At 43.8% G+C, this 17989-nt stretch overlaps 1 protein-coding gene across 1 annotated transcript in view; it reads right to left on the bottom strand.

Annotated features, from left to right (window-relative positions):
• Positions 1–1416: 1416 nt before the first annotated feature.
• The window catches only part of LOC124794838 (cytochrome P450 9e2-like), a 74440-nt gene continuing 57867 nt past the window's right edge, over positions 1417–17989 (bottom strand). Inside the window, exon 7 of the mRNA XM_047258503.1 lies at positions 1417–1583. Within this exon, the coding sequence (XP_047114459.1) occupies positions 1417–1583 (167 nt within the window). The remainder of the gene's footprint in view (positions 1584–17989) is intronic.

Below are 17989 nucleotides of genomic sequence, written 5' to 3' on the forward strand. Positions count from 1 at the left end.
TAATATCGTACCACATGCAGTGGTTTTGACTCATAACAAAGGAACTCTTCTAGCATTTAGCAGATGAGAATTTACAACCACTGCTAGCTGAAGTATTTCTCTCAAAAGAGTATAGTTTATAAACGAAATTATTCATTTCATCGTTCACTCTAAAATATTACAGTACAGGTTACATTTCTAATTAAGAAAAATTTTCTTTTAGATTTCTGTAATTGTATTCTTGGTTAGCAAACAAGTTTTCATATGCAGTATTAACTACAAGAGACAAAACATGTGACAACATAAATGGAAAAATTAATCAATGCACAAATTTCTATACAAGTAAGCAATTTTTTTTATTAAGGAGTTGATGTAGCATAAATACTTGAACAACCATAGCCATAGCAACTGAAAGGAACTAACTAAATGGTATAGTTAGGTACTGATTGTAACAGAGTTTGTAAACAAAAATATAGCGACATTTACTCCTGAATTATTTGTATTTCGTTATTCTGTGAAATCATTTAATTTTCTTATATACTTTCAGGAACCACAGTTACAAAAAATCAAATAGAAATTTCAGATCACTGAAGAATTTATGCAGAAGCTATACCCGCAGACAGACAGCAGTGTGAGTGCTGTAGCACATCAAGACTGAAAAAAAGGACTGACATTCACTAATGATCATCAAAACTACGTAGCAGGTTAATAATGCACCTAGCAACGTCATATCGAAGCTATCAGGCAAAATTCAAATTGAACAACACTTGCTACGACATTTTGATCTTAAAACAAGTCAAAGTCAATATGAGTGCAAATATATCACGGCGGTGTATGCGTCTGGAAGAACATTAGCATCCTTTCTCTGCCACACAACAGACAACAATAATAGTCAGAGTCTGTGCTCACTCAATTTTATCCCGCAACTAGTGTGAAATTCACGTCACTATAGTTCTTCTTTGGGAACTATGGAATGTTCCCATAAATCTAGCATAATTTCGTTATTACATTTTGTTGTTTACACCATAGAGTAATATAAAAACTAATTTTCTGGAGGCACATCAAAATGTCATTTATTGCACTAGCCGTGTTCTTAAGTACTTCTCATTATATCCTCAAAGGATAAAAATTATGAAACCTCGGTAAAGCCTATAAAGCCTCGATCAATAATTGAATCACTTCGTATAATCTACTTAAATTAACAGTAAGGTATAGAAGTCAAACAGTGCAAGGGTAGAAAAATAATGGAATAATGTTTAGAGGCTATTTAAGAAATCACAGTAGAAACTGCACTTGTAGATACGAAAGAGCAACATACCACTCTGTGATGTAGCAACCGTTTTGCTCTGACATGTATAATTTCACAGGCACAGTACGTTTTACAAGAGCGTGTAACGTTTGTGTGGTGAGGAGCGGCTGGGGCGCTGCCTCAGACCCTCAGACCCTGCTTCGAATCCCGAGCCAGGCGCCGCCCCTGACGGAGAGCGTGGCGCTGTCCGGCTGGAGTCTGAGCGGCACCGGCGTCCTGGCGACCGCCTGGAGGCTGAACCTGGACAGCAGCTGGACGAGCACCGCCTTGGACTCCATCAGCGCGAACCTCTGGGCTGCAAAGGCCAAAGTCAGCTGTGAACTACACGGAGGCTCTATAGGTGAGCAAAGAGAGGGCAGTGGTAGGAAACCGATTTGGATGGATGAGATGAAAAATGAAACACCTTGAGGGAAGTATTCATGGCATTCAAAGTATAATTTTTGTACTTATAGTCTTCAGTCTGAGTGGTTTAATGCAACACTCCAGACGAATCCATCTGGCGAAGCTTCTTCGTTACTGCAACCTACATCCATTTGAGTCTTATAACTGTATTCAAGATTTGGTCTCCCTCTCTACTTTTGGGCCCCCACACCTCCCTCCACTTACAAATATACAGTTTCTAGATGCCTCAGCATGTGTCCTATAAACTGACCCCTTCCGTTAGTCAAGATGTGTCACGAATTTCGTCCCCAATTCGGCTCAGTACCATGTTAGTTATCCGATCTACCTATACAGTCTTCAGCATTCTTCTGTAACACCCTATTTGTAACGTTTCTATTCTCTTCTTCTCTGGAATGTATATCTTGGACGTTTCACTTTCCTAAAAGACTACTCTCCCGACGAATACAAGGAAGCGTTAGAGAAACTGGTATAGGCATGGGTATTCAAATACAGAGACATGTAAACATGCAGAATACGGCGCTGCGGTAGGAAACGCTTATATAAAACAACGAGTGTCTGGGGCAGTTGTTAAGATCGGTTACTGCTGCTACAATGGCGAGTTATCAAGATGTAAATGTGTTTGAACGTGGTATTACAGCCGGTGATAAAGCGGTGGGACACAGTATCTCCGAGTTGCTATGCAGCCGGGGATTTTTCCCGTACCACCATTTCACGAATGTACCGTGAATATCAGGAATTCGGTGAACTGTCAAAACTCCGATGGCGCTGCGGCCGGAAAAAGATCCTGCAAGAATGGGACCGACGACGACTGAAGAGAATCGTTCAACGTGACAGAAGTGCAGCCCCTCAGCAAATTGCTGCAGATTTTAATGCTGGGCCATCAGCAAGTGTCAGCGTGCGAACCATTCAACGAAACGTCATCGATATGGGCTTCCGAAGCCGAAAGCTCACTCGTTTACCCTTGGTGACTGCTTTACGTCTCGCTTGGGTCCGTCAACACCGACATTGGACTGTCAATCACTGGAACCATGTTGCCTGGTCGGATGAGTCTCGTTTGAAATTATATTGAGTGGATGGACACGTACTGGTTTGAGGACAACCTCATGAATCCGTGGATCCTGTATTAATAACTTCAACTGATGACGGTCGTTGATCTACACTCCTGGAAATTGAAATAAGAACACCGTGAATTCATTGTCCCAGGAAGGGGAAACTTTATTGACACATTCCTGGGGTCAGATACATCACATGATCACACTGACAGAACCACAGGCACATAGACACAGGCAACAGAGAATGCACAATGTCGGCACTAGTACAGTGTATATCCACCTTTCGCAGCAATGCAGGCTGCTATTCTCCCAAGGAGACGATCGTAGAGATGCTGGATGTAGTCCTGTGGAACGGCTTGCCATGCCATTTCCATCTGGCGCCTCAGTTGGACCAGCGTTCCTGCTGGACGTGCAGACCGCGTGAGACGACGCTTCATCCAGTCCCAAACGTGCTCAATGGGGGAGAGATCCGGAGATCATGCTGGCCAGGGTAGTTGACTTACACCTTCTAGAGCACGTTGGGTGGCACGGGATACATGCGGACGTGCATTGTCCTGTTGGAACAGCAAGTTCCCTTGCCGGTCTAGGAATGGTAGAACGATGGGTTCGATGACGGTTTGGATGTACCGTGCACTATTCAGTGTCCCCTCGACGATCACCAGTGGTGTACGGCCAGTGTAGGAGATCGCTCCCCACACCATGATGCCGGGTGTTGGCCCTGTGTGCCTCGGTCGTATGCAGTCCTGATTGTGGCGCTCACCTGCACGGCGCCAAACACGCATACGACCATCATTGGCACCAAGGCAGAAGCGACTCTCATCGCTGAAGACGACACGTCTCCATTCGTCCCTCCATTCACGCCTGTCGCGACACCACTGGAGGCGGGCTGCACGATGTTGGGGCGTGAGCGGAAGACGGCCTAACGGTGTGCGGGACCGTAGCCCAGCTTCATGGAGACGGTTGCGAATGGTCCTCGCCGATACCCCAGGAGCAACAGTGTCCCTAATTTGCTGGGAAGTGGCGGTGCGGTCCCCTACGGCACTGCGTAGGATCCTACGGTCTTGGCGTGCATCCGTGCGTCGCTGCGGTCCGGTCCCTGGTCGACGGGCACGTGCACCTTCCGCCGACCACTGGCGACAACATCGATGTACTGTGGAGACCTCACGCCCCACGTGTTGAGCAATTCGGCGGTACGTCCACCCGGCCTCCCGCATGCCTGCTATACGCCCTCGCTCAAAGTCCGTCAACTGCACATACGGTTCACGTCCACGCTGTCGCGGCATGCTACCAGTGTTAAAGACTGCGATGGAGCTCCGTATGCCACGGCAAACTGGCTGACACTGACGGCGGCGGTGCACAAATGCTGCGCAGCTAGCGCCATTCAACGGCCAACACCGCGTTTCCTGGTGTGTCCGCTGTGCCGTGCGTGTGATCATTGCTTGTAGAGCCCTCTCGCAGTGTCCGGAGCAAGTATGGTGGGTCTGACACACCGGTGTCAATGTGTTCTTTTTTCCATTTCCAGGAGTGTATATCAACGGGGACAGGTGAAAATGTGTGCCCAGACCGGGACTCGAAACCGGGATCTCCTGCTTACATGGCAGACTCTCTATCCATCTGAGCCACCGAGTGCACAGAGGATAGTGCGGCTGCAGGGACTATCTCGCGCACTATCCTCTCTGCCCGGGTTCGAGTCCCGGTCGGGGCACACTCTTTCACCCGTCCCCGTTGATATATATCAGCGGCAGTGAGTATAGTCAGCCCTGCACGATTCATGGTGTCAATTCCCTCCAGCACTACTTCAGAATTTAGTCGGCTCCATCCCACGTCGTGTTGCGGCACTTCTGCGACGCTACACGATATTACGCAGGTGTACCAGTTTCTTTGGCTCTCATTTACTGCTTATAGTGCTTCGTTTCACAATCCAGTTCTATTTTAATCGCTTGATTTAATCCAACACCCTTGTTTTACTTTTGTTAATATTAATCTCATAGCTCTGCAGATGATGAAGAGATTGATGAAATGTGTGATGAGATATAAGAAATTATTCAGGCAGTGAAGGGAGACGAAAATTTAGTAGTCATGGGTGACTGGAATTCGATATTAGGAAAAGGAAGAGAAGGAAACGTAGTAGGTGAATATGGAATGGCGGTAAGAAATGAAAGAGGAAGCCGCCTGGTAGAATTTTACACAGACCATAACTTAATCATAGCTTACACTTGGTTTAAGAATCATGAAAAAAGATTGTACATATGGAAGAGGTCTGGAGATACTGGAAGGTTTCAGATAGGTTATACAATGGTAAGACAGAGATTTAGGAACCAGGTTTTAAATTGTAAGACATTTCCAGGAGCAGATGTGGTCTCTGACCACAATTTATTGGTTACGAACTGTAGATTAAAACTGAAGACACTGCAAAAAGTTGCGAATTTAAGGAGATGCGACCTGAATAAAGTGACAGAACCAGAGGTGGTAGAGAGTTTCAGGAAGAGTATAAGGGAAAAATTGAGAGGAATGGGGGGAAAAATACAGTAAAACAAGAATGTGTAGCTTTGAGGGATGAAATAGTGAAGGCAGCAGGGGATCAAGTAGGTGAAAAGACGAGGGCTAGTAGAAATCCTTGGGTAACAGAATAAATATTGAATTTAATTGATGAAAGGAGGAAATATAAAAGTGCAGTAAATAAAGTAGGCAAAAAGGAATACCAACGTCTCAAAAATGAGATCGACAGGAAGTGCAAAATGGCTAAGCAGGGATGGCTAGAGGACAAATGTAATGATGCAGAGGCTTATCTCACTAGGGGTAAGATAGATACTGCCGACAGGAAAAAGAGACCTTTGGAGAAAAGAGAACCACTTGTATGAACATCAAGAGCTCATATGGAAACCCAGTTCTAAGAAAAGAAGGGAGAGCAGAAAGGTGAAAGGTGTATGTAGAGGGTCTATACAAGGTCGATGTACTTGAGGACAATATTATGGAAATCGGAGAGGATGTAGATGAAGATTAAATGGGAGATATGATACTGCGTGAAGAGTTTGACAGAGCACTGAAAGACATAAGTCGAAACAAGGCCCCATGAGTAGACGACATTCCATTAGAACTACTGACGGCCTTGGGAGAGCCAGTCTTGACAAAACTCTACCATCTGGTGAGCAAGATGGAAGAGACAGGCGAAATACCCCCAGACTTCAAGAAGAATATAATAATTCCAATCCCAAAGAAAGCAGGTGTTGAGAGATGTGAAAATTACCGAACTTTCAGTTTAATAAATCACGCCTGCAAAATACTAACTCGAATTCTTCACAGACGAATGGAAAAACTGGTAGAAGACGACCTCGGGAAAGATCAGTTTGGATTCCGTAGAAATGTTGGAACACGTGAGGCAATACTGACCCTGCGACTTATCTTAGAAAATAGATTAAGGAAAGGTACTAGCATTTGTAGACTTAGAGAAAGCTTTTGACAGTGCTGGCTGGAATACTCTCTTTCAAATTCTGAAGGTAGCAAAGGTAAAGTATAGTTAGCGAAAGGATATTTACAATTTGTACAGAAACCAGATGGCAGTTAAGAGAGGCGAGGGGCATGAAAGGGAAGCAGTGGTTGGGAAGGGAGTGAGACAGGGTTGTAACCAATCCCCTATGTTATTCAATCTGTACATTGAACAAGCAGTAAAGGAAAGAAAGAAAAATTCGAAGTGGGTATTAAAATCCATGGAGAAGAAATAAAAACTTTGAAGTTCGCCGATGAGATTGTAATTCTGTCAGAGAGAGCAAAAGACTTGGAAGAGCAGTTGAAAGGAATGGACAGAGTCTTGAAAGGAGGATGTAAGACGAACATCAAGAAAAGCCAGTCAAGAATAATGGAATGTATTCGAATAAAGGAATGAAGTCGGATGATGGTGGGGGAATTAGATTAGGAAATGAGACACTTAAAGTAGTAAAAGATGTTTTGCTGTTTGGGGAGCAAAATAACTGATGATGGTCGAAGTAGAGAGGATATAAAATGTAGACTGGCAAGGGCAAGGAAAGCGTTTCTGAAGAAGAGAAATTTGGTAACATCGAGTATAGATTTAAGTGTCAGAAAGTCGTTTCTGAAAGTATTTGTATGGAATGTAGCCATGTATGGATGTGAAACATGGACGATAAATAGTTTGGACAAGAAGAGAACAGAAGCTTTCGAAATGTGGTGTTACAGAAGAATGGTGAAATTCAGATCGGTAGATCACATAACTAACGAGGAGGTATTGAATAGAATTGGGTATAAGAGAAATTTGTGGCACAACTTGACTAGAAGATGGGTTCGCATGGTAAGAAATACGCTGAGGCATCAAGGGATCACAAATTTATTACTGGAGGGCAGCGTGGAGGGTAAAAATCGTAGAGGGAGACCAAGAGATGAATACAGTAAGCAGATTCAGAACGATGTATCCTGCAGTAGCTGCTGGGAGATGAAGAAGCTTGCACAGAATAGAGTAGCATGGAGAGCTGCATCAAACCAATCTCTGTACTGAAGGTCACAACAACAACAACAACAATTTCATAACCGCATTTTAAGATACTATCCATCCTGTTCAACTTATTCTCTGTATCCTTTGCTGTCTCCAGTAGAATTTAATGTCATGCTCAGATCTCAATGTTTTTATTTCTTCTCCTAACTTAAATTTTGTTTCAAAACTTTCTTATTTTTTCCGTTTGTTGTTCGCTTTATGTGCAGACAGAATAACATGGAGGATGGTGTTCTACCCTGTCTCACTCCCTTCTCAGCTACTGCCTCTATTTCATATCCTTCGAATCCTATGAGTACAGACTGGATTCTGTAGTAGATAACCTTACGACACGCAAAATTATTAGATGGTAAAGAGCGTGAGGACTGTAACATCACTAAAAATAGCCCGAATAAATCCAAAATCAGATCTGAGTAACTAGTAGACGGTTAACGGCGCAGAAACGTGGCATACATATAGGCTCACAGTAAAGAGCAGACACGAAACTGAAACGTGAAAGAAAGTGTCAGTGCTGCCAGCCACGTGGACGGGCACAGTGGCAGCGCGAGAGGAAGCGTGCACGGGACACGGTCATCAGCCTGCGGGGCATAGCGTCACATTTCGGCATGTTGCTGCAACCATGGTGCGTTTCTGAAACCAGTTGATATAGCTCTGGGCTGTGCGCGGCGTGCGTGCTGGACAATGCACCGTGAGCACAGCGAGAGGTCATCGCTCCCGCGCATGCGCGCGGCCCCAGCGGGTGGTACAGCGTCACTCGAGTCCTGTTTCGACGCTGGAGTGCAGTAAATCTGCCTTTGTCCACGGATCGCCTCCGTCTACTGTGCTCTTGCCTTTGCATCGGCTTAAATTTCCCAGGAACCATGAAAACCTCGGAATACACTGCACACGTGGACTTTGTCTGTCGGTGGCTCGTGGATTGGGAAAATGTAGTGTACGAGATGTGACTGAAAAATTTTCGGCTCACCCAAGAAATATTTTTCCTAGCCGAATATCAGTTCAGTAACTAATAGCATAGTTCTTGCTAGGTTACATACAAAATTTTTCGTTAAATCTTTTTTTTTCAGATACTGAAGTTCGAAGTGTCCAAGGTGTACTCATTTTGAAAAATGGATAAAGAGAGCAAGCGTGCAGTCATCCACTAATCGCAGAAAAAAGGGCATGCCTGCACGGGAGATCCGTAATGACATGATGGAAACATTAGAGGAAAATTCCCCTTTCTATTTCACTGTGAAAAACCTGGTAGCGGAATTCAATACCAAGATGCACCTCGCAGCGGAAGAAAAATGGCTCAGAGCACTATGCGACTTAACTCCTAACGTCATGAGTCCCTTAGAACTTAGAACTACTTAAACCTTAGGACATCACACACGTCCATGCCCGAGGCAGGATTCGAATCTGCGACTGCAGCGGTCGCGCAGTTCCAGACTGTAGCTCCTAGAACCGCTCGGCCATCCCGGCCGGCAACAGTGGAAGACTGTTCACGGCCAGTACGAAGGGAAACATCAGTGCAACCCAAGATATCATCATGGCAGACTGGCGTATGACAGATCGTTACATTACATTTCTGAAAGATTGGACATCTCAGGAACGCGTTTGAGATATCGTAGGAGTTGAACTTGAAATGCAAAATGTCTCATGTCGAAGTGTCTAAAAAAAAAGGTTACAGGAATGTCATGTCCACTGAAAACTTGACCTTTTTTGAGACAGGTCCTGTCACATTTCTCAAAGATTTTGTGGCAAAGGGTTCACCATTTTCAAACCAGATCCAGGGCCTGTTATCCTGGCCGAGCACCTCGCCGAGGGTGGAACAGCGAGCCGGCCCCTGTGGCCGAGCGGTTCTGGGAGCTTCAGTCTGGAATCGCGCGACCGCTACGGTCGCAGGTACGAATCCTGCCTCGGGCATGGATGTGTGTGATGTCCTTAGGTTAGTTAGGTTGAAGTAGTTCTAAGTTCTAACGGACTGATGACCCCAGATGTTAAGTCCCATAGTGCTCAGAGCCATTTGAATTTTGGAACAGTGAATGGAACCTATTATGCTGCTCAACTAATGCGTTTGAGGAAGGCCATGAAAGTGAAACGCGTCAGGATGTAGACAGAACGACTGCTCTTTTCATCAGGACAATGCGGCCACGCAAACATCCGTCGTTGTTATGTCTGCCATCGAGTCCTGCGGTTTCGACCTACCTTGGCAGCCACGTTATACACACAATTTATCCCGTCTGACCTTTTTGTTTTCTCTAAGCTCAGGAAACATCTAACAAACCAATTTCCGATCAGATAGCTACAATGGAAGACATTTTTTTTTTTTTTTTTTGCCACGCAGGAAGTAAAGATCTACAAGGAGGATACAACGGGCCTGCAGCACTGGTGTCAAAAATGGGTGGCCCTGAGAAGTGACTACGTTGAAAGATAGCCATCAACATTTGAACTATTGGAAACCTTCATTTGACGGCCAAGAACTTTTCACTCACCCTCGTATTCGGAAGGGAGCCCTCCAAGCAGGCATGGAGACACCTCTGCCTGGGCTCACAGATTTCGACGAGCTTATAAATACCAGTTGGTGGTCTCTCGAATAAAGCAACTGCCTTGAAACGGTCTAGGTCACTATGCTCCCATTTATGAAGTAATCGAGGAAGATGATGCCGTAGGATTCGGTTCGGACAAGGTGGAATCGCTAGAAGGCTCGTAAACAAGGTAATTGCACTTATACGTTTCAGGCCAGTGACCAAATTATTCCCGAGGAATCTTGCAATTTCTGATTTCGATGTGTTGTAGAAATGCTGGAAGAGGAAAGCCCCTGCTAACACTGGAGGTGGCAAAGTGAAATAAAAGAATAAAAAGTAATAAAAGGCCTGCACTTAGATCACGGCCAAATTCCGTGCGAATGGGCATGCATCCCGCATCTGGCAAAACGTTTTACTCTATTCCTAGAAAATGGAAGCTATTGTAAAAGTTATATGTTGTCATCACTAACAAAATAAATTTTTTCGTGAAAAAGGGAAATAAATCTGCTTTGTGCCTATGAACTTGGATGACACGTGTCCAGTCTCCGGTACAGGCTATATCTTTCTTTTTGTTTTTCTCACGAAGTATATTATTCTCTTCTAGAGAATGTGAAGATGAAAACGTTGCCCAAAGACTTATCCACTTGTTGATGGAATCTTTCTCTTTCTGTTTCTCGAAGGCTCACTTATTTTCTCCCCAACGTGGTAAGAGGCCACAGTGCGTCCGATTGCCTACGTCCGAGAGGCAAACATAGGGATTCTCTGTACCAGACATAGTGAATGAAAGTCGTTTTCCTGCGTGCACCTATTTCCGCCTGGGTACGCTAAGAGAAGCATTCTTTGTTCATGTCGTGTAGAGAACGTCTCTTGGATAACAAGTTTGACACGTTCATGATACATGTAGATAAAAGTTTTCGAGCGTTCTAACGGCTCCATCCTTATCGTAGCATTTGATCTCGATTATTTCAGAAGTGACGTAAAGTACAGTAGTGACGTAAACCTGTCCCAGGAGTTACTTTCGAGTGTCGAAGCTCGTCGAAACTGATGGATCGCATAATCTGACCCCGCCTTGTGAGCTGCAGTGATGGTACCATTCCGTGCACAGAGGGACGGAGAGTACAGTACAGTGTGGATCAGCCGTTGTCCTCTCTGACCCACACCACACCCCAGCCGCTGCGTGCTCTGAGTCCTGGTCATGCGGGGATAAGCACCACGTAGGACTACTGTTCATCTTTCTGACTCTCCGCAGAAAAATTTGTATCCTCTGCAAACTATCACTGCCATTCGTTAACACAATAAAAGACAAAGAAATTAAGAAATTCAAGAAGAATTTCCGAAATTCCACCGGAAAGACGTGCGCAACATTCCTGTGTAAATAGAAACTGTAGTGCGTCCGTAACGTAGTCACAAGGTACTTTGAAAACAGGTTTTCTTCAAAATTAATTGGTGGAAGCAGGTTAAGGGTGTCTAAACCGCGGATTACAAATAGGATCAGAATATCAAGCATAAATAAGAAGAGACTCTGCATGCCATTAAGGGACACTGATGATCACAAGATTAAATCTGATTACAATCTGTATTGTAAAATCAAAGTTAAGTCATCAAAGCATCAAAAAGTACGTACTTACAAGAAAAAATAAACTCCAGCAGCATCATAAAAACTGTATAGAACGAAGTGAACCTAGAGACAGAAAAAAAGACAGAAAAAAGAAGAAAGTAGATAATGAACTGCTGATACTTAGCCATAAAATTGTAGAATTTTAGTAACTGTTTTCTGTCGGCAGGTAATTTATGTCTGATCATTTTCTTAGCAGAGAGCCGACTGTTCCTAAGAAAAACCTTCGAAAACCACCTTGACAAAACTAAAATGCATCCAACATCTGCAGAAGAAGTTTTCATTGTTATCAGCGCGTTTCAAAATAAATGTTCTAGTTGTTATGATGAAAAAGTAAAATTATGAAATGAAATTCAGCTGAAGTTAGTAATATACTGTGTTATTTATGTAATGAGACTATTCCGGGAGTATATTTTCGGAAAGACTTAAGCATGGTGTTCGCAAGCTACTTTACAAAAAAAAGGAACACAACGTCAGTCATTACTGCCCGTATTTAAAAAAATCGTGACCATAATGCTCAACACACTTTATAAACGATTAGTACAGGATAATATACTTAGTAGCGAATAGTTCAGATTTCTAACAGGAATGGCACTGAACAGGCTACATTTATCTTGAAAAAAGAGGTACTAGGAACAATAAATCATAAATTAATACCATTTCGTGTCTTGCTTAAGGCATTGATTGCATGAAACTTGATATCCTAATGCAAAAATATTAGAGAATACCAGGCACAGCAGATTCACGGTTTTTGTCTTATCTGCAGGACGTAAAGCAATGTCAGTCGCATGATTTAGGTACTCAGAATTTCAAGCAGTCAAACATGGCATACCGCAAGGCTCGATTTTGAACCCTCAGTTATTTCTGACATACATAAATGATCTTCCTCTTGCTTTCACAAGATAATAGTTTCGTATTTTTGGAGATGATATAAGTATGGGAATAAAAATGATACCAGTTCCCCAACCGAAGAGGCAGGTAATGAATATTTGAAAACAACGACAGGTGGTTCAAGGCGAGTGGATGACTGGATATTTGCAGCGCTCAGTGCACGCAGTTTGGTGATTTTCACAGAACTCAGCAAGCTATAACGATTTCTCAGACAATGAATTAAATAAGTACAAATTGTTAAGGTTTGGGATTACAAACAGACTAGACAATTGCAAAACCCACGGCCTAGAACTCGTAATTTAGCTCCTAGGTTTGCAGTGCACATAATTACTGCTGCAGGAATATTTAAAAAAGAGGAAGTGCCTTTATTCTGCATATTCCCGTTCACTAATGAATGTGGAATCATTTAGTGAGGAGATTCAAGTTACACAGACACCACTTTCAGAATACAGGAGCGCGATATCAGAATTATCTCTGCAATTAGTTGATAAACATACTGCAGACACCTCTTCAAAAAACAAGGTATTTTTCCAACTAATTCAAAAATGGTTCAAATGGCTCTGAGCACTATGGGACTCAACTTCTGAGGTCATCAGTCCCCTAGAACTTAGAACTACTTAAACCTAACTAACCTAAGGACATCACACACATCCATGCCCGAGGCAGGATTCGAACCTGCGACCGTAGCGGTCTCGCTCCAACTAAATCACAATACATCTATACTTTAATGACTTTCATCGTTACCAATATTTCTATTTTCACACAAAATAGTGAAAAGTATGAATATAACACTACGACTAAGAACAACTTCTACAGCCGCGCGGGATTAGCCGAGCGGTCTGAGGCGCTGCCGTCATGGACAGTGCGGCTGGTCCCTGCGGAGGTTCGAGTCCTCCCTCGGGCATGGGTGTGTGTGTTTGTCCTTAGAATCATTTAGGTTAAGTAGTGTGTAAGCTTAGGGACTGATGACCTTAGCAGTTAAGTCCCGTAAGATTTCACACACATTTGAACATTTTTTGAACAACTTCTACAAAGGCTTCAAGGAGTTTAAAGTAGTACACAAAGGACTCATACACAGATATGCACGTGTTAAACAAACCTACAGATCATGTTTAATATCACAGAGATAATGTGGTGGAGTTAAAGACTGCATTAAAGAACTTGGACAGCTCCCTCAACCCCACTGAACAATCTTCATAGAAACTCTTAAATTTAATAATTTAGGTAGACGTGTAATTAGAATTAGAACTGTAATATAGTGATTTAATGACGTTTCATTGTTTTGTGAATAAATTAAATGTGCATATTTGACATCTTTCTCATCTCAGAGATAAAAATGTAATATTTACTATGTTTTATGCTATCCATAATCATCACTACAATAGTTATGTAAGTCCACCATACCTATACTAGCACAAAAATCAACGACAAAGCCCAGAGGGCACACTACAGACAGACACAGCTAAATGACGCTATTGGCTGGAGCGTCGTATGGTACACTACTACTGCCACCCCACCCCCCCCCTCCCTCACCCGAAACAAGCCTTACGTGTACACCAAAATTGGTTGCAATATCGAACTTACCCCATTCGAAAGTAATATTCTATGTACCGACTTGACAGAAAATCCTAGGAAGTTCAGGTCTTACGTTAAATCAGTAAGTGGATCGAAAAGCATATCCAGATGACACGGTTGTCTACAAGAAAGTAGCAACATCAGAAGACTCGTACATACTCCAGGAAGACCTGCAGAGGATTAATGCATGGTGCGACAGCTGGCAGCTTTCCCTAAACGTAGATAAATGTAATATAATGCGCATACATAGGGGCAGAAATCCATTCCAGTACGATTATGCCATAGGTGGTAAATCATTGGAAGCGGTAACGTCCGTAAAATACTTAGAAGTTACTATCCGGAGCGATCTGAAGTGGAATGATCACATAAAACAAATAGTGGGAAAAGCAGGCGACAGGCTGAGATTCATAGGAAGAATTCTAAGAAAATGTGACTCATCGACGAAAGAAGTAGCTTACAAAACGCTTGTTCGTCCGATTCTTGAGTATTGCTCATCAGTATGGGACCCTTACCAGGTTGGATTAATAGAAGAGATAGACATGATCCAGCGAAAAGCAGCGCGATTCGTCATGGGGACATTTAGTCAGCGCGAGAGCGTTACGGAGATGCTGAACAAGCTCCAGTGGCGGACACTTCAAGAAAGGCGTTACGCAATACGGAGAGGTTTATTATCGAAATTACGAGAGAGCACATTCCGGGAAGAGATGGGCAACATATTACTACCGCCCACATATATCTCGCGTAATGATCACAACGAAAAGATCCGAGAAATTAGAGCAAATACGGAGACTTACAAGCAGTCGTTCTTCCCACGCACAATTCGTGAATGGAACAGGGAAGGGGGGATCAGATAGTGGTACAATAAGTACCCTCCGCCACACACCGTAAGGTGGCTCGCGGAGTATAGATGTAGATGTAGATGTAGATGTAGACACTCTGGGATGGTAATGGCATTGAAACAGAGGATGACACGCGTAAAGCTGAAACACTAAACACCTTTTTCCAAAGCTGTTTCACAGAGGAAGACCACACTGCAGTTCCTTCTCTAAATCCTCGCACAAACGAAAAAATGGCTGACCTCGAAATAAGTGTCCAAGGAATAGAAAAGCAACTGGAATCACTCAACAGAGGAAAGTCTACTGGACCTGACGGGATACCAATTCGATTCTACACAGAGTACGCGAAAGAACTTGCCCCCCTTCTAACAGACGTGTACGGCAAGTCTCTAGAGGAACGGAAGGTTCCAAATGATTGGAAAAGATCACAGGTAGTCCCAGTCTTCAAGAAGGGTCGTCCAACAGATGCACAAAACTATAGACCTATATCTCTGCCATCGATCTGTTGTAGACTTTTAGAACATGTTTTTTGCTCGCGTATCATGTCATTTCTGGAAACCCAGAATCTAGTCTGTAGGAATCAACATGGATTCCGGAAACAGCGATCGTGTGAGACCCAACTCGCTTTATTTGTTCATGAGACCCAGAAAATATTAGATACAGGTTCCCAGGTAGATGCCATTTTCCTTGACTTCCGGAAGGCGTTCGATACAGTTCCGCACTGTCGCCTGATAAACAAAGTAAGAGCCTACGGAATATCAGACCAGCTGTGTGGCAGGATTGAAGAGTTTTTATCAAACAGAACACAGCATGTTGTTCTCAATGGAGAGACGTCTACAGACGTTAAAGTAACCTCTGGCGTACCACAGGGGAGTGTTATGGGACCATTGCTTTTCACAATATATATAAATGACCTAGTAGATAGTGTCGGAAGTTCCATGCGGCTTTTCGCGGATGATGCTGTAGTATACAGAGAAGTTGCAGCATTAGAAAATTGTAGCGAAATGCAGGAAGATCTGCAGCGGATAGGCACTTGGTGCAGGGAGTGGCAACTGACCCTTAACATAGACAAATGTAATCTATTGCGAATACATAGAAAGAAGGATCCTTTATTGTATGATTATATGATAGCGGAACAAACACTGGTAGCAGTTACTTCTGTAAAATGTGTGTGAGTATGCGTGCGGAACGATTTGAAGTGGAATGATCATATAAAATTAACTGTTGGTAAGGCGGGTGACAGGTTGAGATTCATTGGGAGAGTCCATAGAAAATGTAGTCCATCAACAAAGGAGGTGGCTTACAAAACTCTCCCTCGACCTATACTTGAGTATTGCTCATCAATGTGGGACCTGTACCAGGTCGGGTTGACAGAGGAGATAGAGAAGATCCGAAGAAGAGAGGCGCGTTTCGTCGCAGGGTTATTTGGTAAGCGTGATAGCTTTACGGAGATGTTTAGCAAACTCAAGTGACAGACTCTGCAAGAGAGGAGCTCTGCATCGCGGTGTAGCTTGCTGTCCAGGTTCCAGGTTTCGAGAGGGTGCGTTTCTGGACGAGGTATCGAATATATTGGTTTCCCCTACTTATACCTCCCGAGGAGATCACGAATGTAAAATTAGAGACATTCGAGCGCGCACAGAGGCTTTCCGGCAGGCGATCTTCCCGCGAACCATACGCGACTGGAACAGGAAAGGGAGGTAATGACAGTGGCACGTAAAGTGCCCTCCGCCTCACACCGTTGGGTGGCTTGCGGAGTATAAATGTAGATGTAGATCGTAATCTGCATCGTTGTGGGACATGGCGTACAAAACTCTATTGTAGGTCAATTTGGGACGACACTGGATCACAATACGACCTCGATTCCTATATATTACAGACCATTCGAATAGCAATTACTGTATCAGAGCGGTTTTGGACTCTTATTTGGAGCTTTTCCTTCAGGCAACTCTACATGCCTGGTTTCAACAGTGCGATAGGCAGTTGTGTTGGAAAACCAGCAATGTTTCTACGAAGAACGAATGGTTCCATTGCTTCTGTAGCCTCCACATCGCTGACCAGCTGCCCGTCGAACACGTCTACAATACAGCTGTAAGGTAATTAGCCCTCACAGTTGCCCAGCAAACGCTGCCGATTCTTCGCTGACTCTCTTATAAACCGCGTGGAGGCGGATTCCCCAGCTACTCATCAAGGGCGATTTTTTGCCACGGTCTTTAGAGGTTCTGAGTGTAGTATGCGAGGGACTTGCGCCTCATTGATCTCCGAGAGATCAGGTACGGTTCTACCAGGAGCGTACAAGTAATTTTTTCTGAAATGAGGTTGATTTTATTCAGGATTCCAATACACGATATTATTCCCCACTCTTTTCGCTACAAAACACTGTTTTTTCAATATACTCTCCGTTCAGGGTGCGACGGTCCTACGTCACCTTAGTGAGAGAGCCTGCCTGAATGTCCGCCTGTACCACTCTACTGGTTGACGTTGGAGCCACAGCTTTGCTACATCAATAACCTTCCCATTATTCACGTACTGCTTCACGCAAAGTGCATCCTCCATTGGGCAAAGCGGATGAAAGTTGGAAGGTGCGAGATCTGCGCTTTAGGGTGGGTGACAAGAACTGTCCAATGAAATTTTGTGAGATGTAGCAAGGAACATGCTGAAGTTGTTTCTTCAAATTCCTGAGGGACCCACACCTTTGAGTACCCCAACTGGTGGACGAGTGCGTCAACAGTACCAACAGTGACGTTCATTTGAGCAGGGAGATGTTTGATTGTGGTCCGTGGACCACCACGAATGGCGGTGTCCGCACGTTGCAACACTGCAGGAGTGACATTTGTTTGCGGCCGGCCGACATGTTGGCGATCGGGCAGGTTCGCACGACCTCATTCCACTGATGACAGATGCCTCGTCCGATGACTTATTGTGCTTTTATTCACAGCCAGATCTCCACAGAAACTATGCAAGCGCCCAGGAATAACTGTGATGGTCTGGTTTTCCGTCAAAAGAAACTCAATTACAGCTCCCCGACTGGAACGAACACAGGTTACAGACGCCATTTTGAAGGCTACTGATGACACCGCCACCTAACAAATCACTGAAAAATATCTTAAATAGGACAAATTAACATGAAAGAGTATAGCGTCAGAAATATTTTATGTGTTTTGCATCTTTAGATTCTGGGCAGCTCCATCAGTGTTGGTAGCCCTGCGCCTGCTATACGGACGTCTGAGTCACAGTTCTCGTACAAGATAAGTAATTTAAATAGTAATAAACTGTTTTTAACACTTTAAACTAATTTATTACGTTAATTATAGTGCTCTTCAAGCGT

Source organism: Schistocerca piceifrons, chromosome 4 (assembly GCF_021461385.2).
Source record: "Schistocerca piceifrons isolate TAMUIC-IGC-003096 chromosome 4, iqSchPice1.1, whole genome shotgun sequence".
In the NCBI taxonomy this organism is placed as follows: domain Eukaryota; kingdom Metazoa; phylum Arthropoda; class Insecta; order Orthoptera; family Acrididae; genus Schistocerca; species Schistocerca piceifrons.